An 11,530-nucleotide genomic window follows, 5' to 3' on the forward strand; every position below is an offset into this window, starting at 1 on the left:
ACTGGTGTGATATAAAGCCACAGAAACTAAGAAACGAGTCTAAAAAAAAAACGTGAAATGCTGGATTTGCGACGCAGACGCCAATCCAAACACATATTAAGGGTGCGTTTGGATATCGCTTATTTTGCTAAAAACTGAAAATAATAAAAAAAAATAATTTTCAATTACTGTTCACACTAAAAAATACTGTTCATATGCATTGATGCACTGTTCATATCCCATGAACAGTGCACTAGGCGCTGGTCCAAAAAAAAAAGAAAAAGGCTGAAACGCTAAAACATGGACGCGCGAGATCCAAACGCTTACTAAGGGTCTGTTTGGATAAAACTTATTGCTGAAAATTGAAAACACTGTAGCAAAATAATTTTAAAATGTGTGAATAGTACCGCGGGACCCATTTTTAATGAAAAAGTGGCTGAAAAGTAAAATTTGTGGGTCCGTGAACAGTGTACGAATGCACTGTTCATGGAAGACTTGGTCAACAACTGCGGCTGGGAAGGAAAAAAAAAAAAAAAAAAATGAAGGCTGGACGTGGACGTGGACGTGGACGCTGGGTCCAAACACATTCTAAGTGCATTCTTCCTTGTGATGTGTGAAGTTGAGAAAAAGAGAAACAATGTCTAACTGTCAATGTCATCAAGTATTCGTATTCTTCTATTCAATTATATATGAAATTTCTTGAAGTTGACACAACCGAAAATTAATAATGCAAATGCGCACGAAAGTCCACAATGTTCACTTTACCATAAAGAAAAGGAGCCCGCTCTGTTTCGCATCATTACAAACAGTCAGAGAGAGAGAGAGAGAGAGAGATGGCAGCAGAGCAAACAAGCAAAACAATTGAAGCATATCCGATGAAAGGTGGAGATGGTGTCCACAGCTACGCTAACAACTCTTCTTACCAGGTATCCTTCTCTATATATACGTATACCAAGAATTTTAGGCCATTGGCAAGTTTATAATTTACTCTTCGGGTTTGAAATCTCTTACTCATACAGTCATACTCATTTTTATCCTTCGGTTTTGGGTGGGTTAATGAGTCCAGTTCCAATTTTTCTCGGTATAAACAATTCCTAAATATCTGTAACCTCTACCCTTGTATACTGTCACACTTTATTAGATTGATAATTCTTTCTGGTAATGCACACTAGCTTGAATGACATCCAAAAACTGTAAGACTAATATCTTATTTATTTATCTATGTAAGACTAGTAAAATTGCTTTAAAGGAGTTTTTTTTTCCCTTAATTAATTTTAAGGACTTCAATCAAAATATCATTACTTATTAAAATTAATACAAAGAAGAAAATGAAATAAAGGGAAATTTGTTTGGACGCTCAATTTCCCAAAAGGAGGCTTTGGTTCAATTTCCACAAAAATATGAGTCCTTTCCTTGAGATTAAAATAAATTATCTCACCTAAAAACAAAATTAAGTCAATGCTTAATTAAATATCAAGTCTTTGAATTAAATTTCTATCATTTAAAGTGGACAAAATCATATTTGAGGATTTTAAATCTAAAATCTCAATTCAAGAACTACGAATTGGCTTGATCCCCACCAATGATACATAGGTAACCTAAATACATTATTAGGTGTAGCCATAAATAAAAAGAAACACCTATCCCCTCAAACACAAAAAAATAAACTCATGTACAAGGACAACGTGGTTGGAATTAAATGGTCTTCCCTTAAAATAAAAGATTGTAATTAAGAGATACGTTATCTTGAATGGACATTGTTCACATCAATAAATGTTCAAACATTTATGGGTAAGATGAATTTCACTGTATAACAATTTTTTTTAAGCAAGTATTTTACGCAAACCTTTTGTGATAGGAAACTCATTTGTGATGTTTTCACTTATTCTCAACTTAGAATTTGTCATACATAACATCTTTAGGTATCATATTATTTGCTTTCTCTAGGTCAATAAAAATTACATGGTGATCTTTATAGGCTTCTTTATCTACACTAGACGTTTAACTAAGAAAATATATATTCTTTTGGAGCAAATTTAGACCCTGGTTGTTTCAATTAAACAATACTAAGGAAAATGTATTAATTAATTCAATTATGCTTATGTTGTGGTTAATTCAATTACACACAATATTGCGTAAAGTAAATAACAAGGAATCAAAAGAATACACAACATGGCAACGTAGAGAAAGTGATGGAACAACTATTTGAAACGAAAAACCACTACAAATGCTTAGCCACCATCGCCAAGGAAATTAAATCTACTGTATAGAGTCGAAGTTTTACAAATAGAATAACAATATGCTATCACCGTAGTAGTTATTGACATTACCTAATGCAGCCCCAAATTCATTGAATCTCTATTAGTAAACTCTGTTCAATGTGAATACCCGCTCATAACTTCAACAACCCAATTGAAGATTCAACCTAGCAACTTGTTCATATATCGGAAGAAACAACTTCACCTTGATCACCTGATCTTTGGAAACTTTGTCTTTGACCTCCGATTGATACCTTGAGAGAGCTTGGAATTCTCCAATGTACAATGCATGACTATCCAAAAGTCTCGAATAACATGCCCTAGGTCTCTTTTTTTATATATTGGCTTGAAAACACAAACCCTATTTTTTTGTAGTGACTCATAAGCTTGATAAAATGAAACTTTATACAATTTTGAATATCTTATTTAATATTATGAATAGGTTTAATTAGTGTTTTTTCTTTGGTCATTGGACATTTTTTTACTACTTAAAATATAATTATAAAAGGTTTGCCAACCATTTCTACATCCACATCATAATGAATTTCCAAACTTCAATTGGAATTTCATCAAGTCTGACAGCTTTTCCCATTCATCATCCTCAAAGTGTCATTTACCTCGATCATTTTAATTTTTCAAACATACCTATAGCTTCGATCCTTTATTGGATTACTCAATTCATTCTAGTATCTTATATGACTTACATTAAAAAATTTATCAAAAGAACTCTTCCTTCTTCATCTCTAGTACACATAATAGAATTCAAATTTCTTGTTTTCGTTTCCTTTGTCTTAGTAAGTTTATACATATTTTTTCTCCGTATTTGGTCCTCAACATGTTAATTATTCAAGTCGTACTTAAGATGATCACCTGGTATAAAGCTTGCATTTTTCAAGAACATAAAATAGGCTCTACCAATTTTCGATAGCTGCCGTAAATATGTTTTTAGTTTTCCATAGTTATGTAATTATGTTGACAACTAAGTTATTAAAATGATGATAAGGAATACGTACTTTTTATATTTTTTTTGCTTTTCAGAGAGAAGTTATTGACTCTGCAAAACGGCTAATCACTGAGGCAATTGCAGAAAAGCTTGATGTTGACAACTTCGTTTCATCATACACCTATAGAATTGCAGATTTAGGTTGCTCTGTTGGGCCTAACACATTTTTTGCAGTGCAAAACATAATTGAGGCATTACAGTTTAAGCATCAACGCCAAGGGCTTCATTCTCAGCTCCCTGAATTCCAAGTCTTCTTTAATGATCACATCTTGAATGATTTCAATACACTCTTCTCATCCCTCCCACCAAACAGGGAATATTATGCTGCAGGCGTGCCAGGTTCTTTCTACAGTCGCTTATTTCCCAATGCATCTTTGCATTTCGTTTTTTCTTCTTATTCCATCCATTGGCTTTCCAAAGTACCAAAACCGGTAGTCGACAAAAGCTCCCCTGCTTGGAATAAGGGGAGAATCCACTACCCAAATTCAAATGATGAAGTTGTTAAGGCCTATCAAGCTCAACACACTGAAGACATGGAGTGCTTCCTGCATGCTAGGGCTAAAGAGGTTGTGTGTGGAGGATTGGTTGCACTTATCATTCTTGGCCGCCCCAACGGAATGCTCCATTCTCAATCTCTAACAATTGGCGTCCTTGAATCTTGCCTCATGGACATGGCTAGGAAGGTAAGACATGATCAGTTGCCCCAAGTTTTTAATTTACATTTTGAATATAGCCCCTTTGATTTTGATCTAATTTTTTTTCTTTATCTAAATTATTGATGTTAAAGTGAAGCTTGCATTGCCTTCAATATTAATGCCCTACAACTGTTGTGAAAGACATAATAATCCTCTTAATTGTTAAAAAAGTATAAATAATAAGATCCGCACTTCACCTACCAGCTTAGGTTTTTCAGTTGCGCTGTAAAATTGTTGTTGTATTTGGATTAAACAATATATGCATTGTTCATAGTGTGCATTTGGACGTGGATTAAAAATTAAAGTTATTTTACTTTTCATTTTATTTTTGCTACTCTTTATGGGTCTCACTGCACTTTTTGGCATTATTCATGAGTCTTACTGTATTATTTTAATTAACTTTTACTTTTATTAACAGTACTTTCAACAATAATTTTTCAGTTTCAACAAAATAAACGATATTCAAATATACCCTTTTAAAGAGCTTTATTTTTCTTACGTTCAGGGAATTATCACTGAGGAGAAAGTGGACTCTTTTAATCTACCACTCTATTGCATGTCTCCCCAAGAACTAGAAGCTGCTGTGGATCGAAATGGATATTTTAGTGTAGAGAGAATTATTACAGAACTTGGTACCGTACCTGAAACTCAAAGCCAAAAAATATCATCTAACTTTCGAGCAGCATTTGAAGGAGTGATCATGGCACATTTTGGATATGAGATCTTAGACGAGCTCTTTGACTCATTTGGAAAGAAATTTGAAGTAGGATTCATGACCAAGCCTATGTCAGGAAGTTCCACTATTTTCTTTGCTCTTCTTAAACGCAAAGCAACAAATTAGAATGCCCTTTGTTTATTTTCATTCAGTTTGTTAAGTAATGGGATTCATGGAGCTTTAGTATTTTCTGCTTTAGCTTCATTATTATGTTAATGCCTTACTATTAAGAGAGTCAATCTCGTACTAGAGGCTGTATCGGTTGGATTAGTGGAACAATATATTTCGGTACCGGTTAATATCAGTGTACCGTTTCGGGTTTACTGTTATTTTTTATATTTATAAATATATATGTATGTATGTATGTATGTGTGTGTGTATACATATATATATATATATATATATATATATATATATTATAATAAATATAAAAACTTACCATAAAACATTACCTCAATTCAGAACAAATTATTCATGATTTTAGACTTTAACATCAATTAAAAGAAAAAAAAAACATAATATAAAAAATAGAAAGCTTAATTGTTCATTGCATACTAAGAAAACAAATAAAACTGAAAGTTCAAATGATGTATAAAACACCAATGAATATTTAGACCCCCAATTACAAAAATACCAACACAAACTTATACACAAATATATGTGCGGAATGATGAATATAAGCTAAACTCAAATTGGTAAAACACTCTAAATCAAAATTAATCACAAATACAGTAGTAATTAAAAGGTAAAGAGTAGGGGCAGAGAGATGTGAACACAAAGATAATACGGCAATGCGTTATCGAAGAGGAAACCGAAGTATTCGGCGAAAAACCTCTCCGCCGCTCTCCAAGCAGTCAGATAATCCACTAAAGAATAAAGTTGGGATACATGAATAGTAATAGACCCTCTAAACCTTATCTACCCAATGTAGTTAAGCCCTCCAAGTTTCTTGCTCCAACAAGATTACGCTGAACCTTGTCTTCTCTAGTTTACCAGATCCCGCAATAAGCCTATTGCATCAAGCAAACGAATTGGTTTTCTCTAAACTGCTTCCCAAGCACCAGCATACCTCCTCACTGATATGGGTATGGTGAGACAAGGATTTGGCTAATGAACCTCTCAAAGGTATGTCAATGAAGAGGGTGAGAGTAGAGGAATTTGGAAAATTAAATGTCAAAAATTGTGGATGAGTTAATCTTGATTTTCTCTAGGGTTTCTCCTCAAAATTCTCTCTGGAAGCTCTCTACATTTCGTGGGTATAAGAATATTTATAGTAGGGTACGTGAGGAATGTAAAAGGACACTTTTCATCCAAATAGGGCATTCTGGCGACTCGGCCTTGTGATTGGAACTAGTCGCGAGTTAACTGCTAGGTCAGACTGTACTTTTTGTCCTGTAGTGCTCTAGCTATCGTGATCCTTTAGATCTCTGCATGCTTCACACATGTGTCACTTTGGCAACTTGTCAGTTGCGAGATCCAGTCGTGAGACTCCTTTGAGTGCACACATCTTGAGTTTTCTTCACACTTTCTCACGCACAACCCTTACATAATTCCCACCTAAATACATGGTATCTAATTGTTAAATTACAAGCAAATTTGACACAGAATAAAACCAACACATGATTGAATAAATTCAACTTTACAAATACTAATAATTAAGTTAATGCAAGTAAGTTACCATTTTGTTCGTACAAAAATTACAAAACTAAAAAAAAAAAAAAACTTTTTTTATGTACCAGCCAGTACGCCCGATATTGCTCAAAATCGGTCAATATTTAAATCGGTACGAAACGTTGGTGTTTCAATACCGGTATATGTACCGGTACGGTACATACCGACCAGTACGATATCGACCATATTACTTGCTATATGTCTGAAGGATAATATTACACCATTATGAATTTCAAAGCCACTAAGAGAAAGAAAGTCAGTGATACAAGAGACTAGAGACAAATATGAAATTCGTTACTCTCTAGAGCAAAGGAAGTGTGGATATAATCGATAAACTCTCTCTCTATTCCATTGGTAAAATTAAAAAAATTTCTTTTTCAAAATTAGTTGAACGGATTTGATAAAAATGATTTATATATATATATATATATTTTTTTTTTTTCTGAAGGGCTTAAAAAATGGGCTATTGGTTAATTTTTTGTTGGTTGGATTAATTTTTATTATTAAAGAGGACCAAGGATTATGTAGGGAAGCTAATGCACTATTTGGAAAGGGAGGAAGAGAAAAGAAAGGAAATTATGTTGAAATGATAATTCTCTTTGTTTGGTTGGCATTATCAAAAAGTGAAAAAAGAGAGAAATGGAAGGAATGACTAAATGAGCATTTATAGGAGCCCACTTTTCTCATCTACTCAAATTGGACGGAAATGAGAAGAAAGCTAAGTAAAAAGCGTGCAACTTTTAAGGACTCGTCACTAATGATATTTAAAATTTCAACTTTGTCCATCACCAAAATAAACATTTTGGATTTTATTAGGGGTATTTAGATAAAAACATATATCTAAATTAAATATATTATTTTCTTTTCTTTTCTTTTCTCTTCCTTCACTTTTCCAAACATGTAAAAAGAAAGCTTTTTTCTTTTTCATTTCTTTTCCCTCACTCTCTTCTCTTCTTTTTTCTTCCTCTTAGTTACAACCATACACACTGGGCATTTTTTTTCCAAAAAACATAATTTTAGGAAAAATTTAGAAAAAAGCACCAGACCAAACTTATTTAGTTATGTAGTATTTTTTTTTCGAACTTGAGTTTGTCAAACTTAAGTTCTAAGTGAAACTCGAGTTTACCAAACTTGAGTTCTGGAGCATTATGGTAATCTGATCAAACATAATGTTTTGAACTTGAGTTTGGTAAAATCTAGTTTCACTTGACAAACTCAAGTTCCAAAAAAGTACTATAACTAAATATGTTTGCTTAAGTGCTATTTAGCAATATTTTCCTAAAATTACGCTATTTGGCAAAATTTTCCATACACACTAGAAGTGTCTATTTGGGAATAACTTATTTAGTTGAAGAGTAGGTACAATACTTAGGTACTGTTCTTTAAGTTCTCCTTTTAAAATTTTGCCATGTAGATTTTTTCTCATGGGATGAAATTGTTTTTTTTTAGTTAAGTAACTATATGGCTGGATTTTAAGAAGAGAACCTAAGGAACAACACCTAAGGTACTGTATCTAAGTTTTGTTCTTAGTTGAAACTGAAAACTTTTTACTGAAAGTACTGTAGATAAAGGTAAAAGTTAGCTGAATAATACAGTATGATCTATAAATAATATTAAAAAATGAAGTAAAATTTATAAATAATAATAAAAATAAACTGAAATTGTAAATAAACTGAAATTTTCGATCTGAAACAACTGACACTATAAGGGTCCGTTTGGATAGAACTTATTTTGCTAAAACTGAAAACCGAAAATACTGTAGCAAAATAATTTTTAAATATGTGAATAGTGCTGTAGAACCCATTTTTAATGAAAAAGTTCCAGAAAAATGAAGTTTGTGGGACCCGTAAATAGTGCACCGGTGCACTGTTCATTGCTGAAAAGTCAAAACATGCGGCTGGGAAAAAAAAAAAAAGGAAAGAAACGCAAATGTGGATCCGCAAACGCGGATTCAAACGGATACTAAGGGTCCGTTTGGATGTAGCTGAAACTGAAAACTGAAAACTGAAAAACACTATAGCAAAATAATTTTTTAATAGATAAAAAATACTGTTTACACCTAAAATTACTGTTTATTGGCCTAAAATCACTATTTATGGACAATAAACAATGAACAAAGCGCGTCTAAACAAAAAAAAGAAAAAGAAGAAAGGGCTGAAACGCAGACGCTGGGTGTTCAGCCCTTTCCCAACGCATTCTAACTGTAAGTTAAGTTTAATTTTCTTGGGCCTAGATTCTAACATTCCGGCCATTCTTCCTTGTGACGTGTAAAGCGGGGGAAAAGAGAAACAATGTATAGTTGTTAATGTCATCATATTCTTCTATTCTATAATATATGAAATTTCTTGAAGTTGACAAAACCGAAAATTAATAGTACAATTGCACACTCAAGTCCACAATGTTCACTTTACCAGAAAGAAAAAGAGCCGGCCCTGTTTTACATCATTACAAACAATCAGAGAGAGAGAGAGAGAGAGAGAGAGAGAGAGATGGCAGCAGAGCAAACAAGCAAAACAATTGAAGCATATCCGATGAAAGGTGGAGATGGTGTCCACAGTTACGCTAACAACTCTTCTTACCAGGTATCCTTCTCTATATATATGTATACCAAGAATTTTAGGCCGTTGGCAAGTTTATAATTTACCCTTCGGGTTTGGAATCTCTTACTCATACAGTCATACTCATTTTTATCCTTCGGTTTTGGGTGGGTTAATGAGTCCAGTTCCAATTTTTTCTCGGTCTAAACAAATCCCAAAGATCTGTAACCTCTACCCTTGTATCCTCTCACTCTTTATTAGAATGATAATTCTTTCTGGTAATGCAAACTAGCTTAAATGACTTCCTAAAAAAATGTAATACTAATATCTTATTTATTTATGTATATCTATAACTTCCCATCGGATCTCATGTAAACAATATACATGTACCATGTCCAGCTAATAATAATAGCTTAATCTCAGGTAGTATATTTGTCTTTGTATAACCCGTTTGGTTGAGCTTATGTTCATCTAAAAGGGAATGTACTACTTTTTTAAAGGTACAACATGTAATTTTATACAATAAAGAAGATAACAAATAAGCTCATCCAAAAGAAGTACTCATGATTACTGTGGGCAATATCTTGTGTTGGTTGGTGTGTGGATAAACAATTGTGTCTAGAACTATATGTTATTAGTTTTTCGTAATTATGTAATGATGACAACAACTAAGTTTATTAGAATGATAATGATGAACATTTGCTTTTCAGAAAGGAGTTACTAACGCTGCAAAAAGGCTGATCACTGAGGCAGTTGTAGAAATTCTTGATATCGAGAACTTTCCTTCCTCAAACACCTTTCGAATTGCAGATTTAGGTTGCTCTGTTGGGCCTAATACATTTTTAGCAGTGCAAAACATAATTGAGGCAGTGCAGTTTAAATATCAAAGTCAAGGGCTTCATTCTCAGCTCCCCGAATTACAAGTCCTCTTCAATGATCACACCTCGAACGATTTCAATACCCTTTTCTCCTCCTTCCCATTAGACAGAAAATATTATGCTGCAGGTGTGCCAGGTTCATTCTATGGTCGCTTGTTTCCGAAAGGATCTCTACATTTCGTTCATTCTTCTTATACCAACCATTGGCTTTCCAGAGTACCAAAAGCTGTAGTTGACAAAAGTTCCCCTGCTTGGAATAAGGGGAGAATACACTACACAAGTGCAAAAGATGAAGTTATTAAGGCCTATGAAGCTCAATACGTTGAAGACATGGAATACTTTCTACATGCTAGGGCTCAAGAGGTTGTGCGTGGAGGATTGGTTGCACTTATCGTTTCTGGACGCCCCAACGGAATCCACCATTCTCAAACTACACAAAATATAACATTTGACCTCCTAGGATCCTGCCTAATGGACATGGCTAAAAAGGTAAGACACTATCAGTTGTCCAAATAATTCCAAGGGGTGATCTATGGCTCCTAAGGCTTCATGCAATTTAAGAAGTCCTCATTTTAAAACTCTTAGCTAGCATTTTGGGGTTGCCTCTAGCAAATTCCTTCCTATAATTATCTAATATGTACAATAGACACACCTTGGGAAATAGTTAGGTGGTCAAAGAGCTTAGGACATCCACGTTGGCAAAAAAAAAAAAATCAGTTGTCCCAAGTTTTAAATATACTTTATGAATATATTGATTTTGGTCTTCCTTTTTATCTTCATCTAAATTATTTTCCAAAATTTAAAGCTGGAAAAGTATTTATGTCTTTAAACCGTTGTGACAAGCTTAATTTTTATCTTAATTGTAAAAAAAAAAGGTTAAATCCACTTTTTCCTTTTAGCTTAGGTTATACTTTGAAATTGTTGTTGTTGCATGATACATGTCTTGTCCTGAGAGTTGATTAATTTACTTTTGTTTCTTTCAGGGAATAGTTAGTGAAGAGAAAGTGGACTCCTTTAATATTCCATTGTATTACATGTCTCCCCAGGAACTAGAAGCTGCTGTGGATCGAAATGGGTATTTTAGTGTAGAGAGAATGGAGGACTTACCTGTCATTCAAGAAATAATTACTAGTACCATTACTAAAAGCCAAATAGCCGCATCTCACTTGCGAGCTGCATTGGATGGACTAATCAAGACACATTTTGGAGATGCAATCTTAGACGAGCTCTTTGACTCATTAAGTAAGAAAATTGAAGAAGGAATGCCCATGCTTATTTCTGGAGGATCCATTAATTTCTTTGCTCTTCTTAGACGCAAAGCAATGGATTAGAATGTTTTTTTGTTTATTTTCGTTTGGTTTGTTAAGTAACAGTTATTCACGAAACTTTATTATTTTTTTCTTTTGCTTATTTTATTACTATATTAATATCTCATTATATGTCTCAAGGATCATGAAAGATTACTCCACTATGAATTTGAAAGCCAATAAGAGGCAAGGTTAAAATTTTGATTGTACGCAATAAAATCTTTTATTTATGTTTCAAGAAAATATTACAATTTTGATTGTAGTGGTTGTACGCAATAAAATTTTGATTCCAAGAATAGATTGAATTAAAAAAATCTTTTATTTATGTTTCAAGAAAATATTACAATTTCTATGTACATTATTTACAAAAGAATCTATTCCCCTTATTCTTTTGAGTAAAGGTGATCGTTTCAAATTTGAAGCCTTTTTAAGTTTTTTTTTTTTTTTTTAGAATACTAAGTATTAACACACACACACAGAAAGAGAG

The 11,530-nt window shown here is 33.2% G+C and overlaps 2 protein-coding genes across 3 annotated transcripts; both read left to right on the forward strand.

The window, feature by feature from the left end:
• Positions 1-756: 756 nt before the first annotated feature.
• Positions 757-4,949, forward strand: LOC142630874 (loganic acid O-methyltransferase-like). Of its 2 annotated transcripts, XM_075804930.1 has the most exons (4): positions 757-905; positions 3,276-3,579; positions 3,661-3,923; positions 4,441-4,949. In XM_075804930.1, the coding sequence occupies exons 1-4, from the start codon at positions 813-815 to the stop codon at positions 4,774-4,776; spliced, it is 996 nt and encodes a 331-aa protein (XP_075661045.1). In that variant the 5' UTR covers positions 757-812; the 3' UTR covers positions 4,777-4,949. The 2 variants fall into 2 exon arrangements, with proteins under 2 accessions (XP_075661045.1, XP_075661044.1); XM_075804929.1 differs by having other exon boundaries at positions 3,276-3,923.
• Positions 4,950-8,753: 3,804 nt separating this feature from the next.
• Positions 8,754-11,249, forward strand: LOC142631936 (loganic acid O-methyltransferase-like). Its single transcript, XM_075806303.1, has 3 exons — positions 8,754-8,903; positions 9,569-10,225; positions 10,720-11,249. The coding sequence occupies exons 1-3, from the start codon at positions 8,811-8,813 to the stop codon at positions 11,065-11,067; spliced, it is 1,098 nt and encodes a 365-aa protein (XP_075662418.1). The 5' UTR covers positions 8,754-8,810; the 3' UTR covers positions 11,068-11,249.
• The last annotated feature ends 281 nt before the right edge of the window (positions 11,250-11,530 follow it).

This window comes from Castanea sativa, chromosome 4 (genome assembly GCF_040712315.1).
Source record: "Castanea sativa cultivar Marrone di Chiusa Pesio chromosome 4, ASM4071231v1".
Taxonomy (NCBI): domain Eukaryota; kingdom Viridiplantae; phylum Streptophyta; class Magnoliopsida; order Fagales; family Fagaceae; genus Castanea; species Castanea sativa.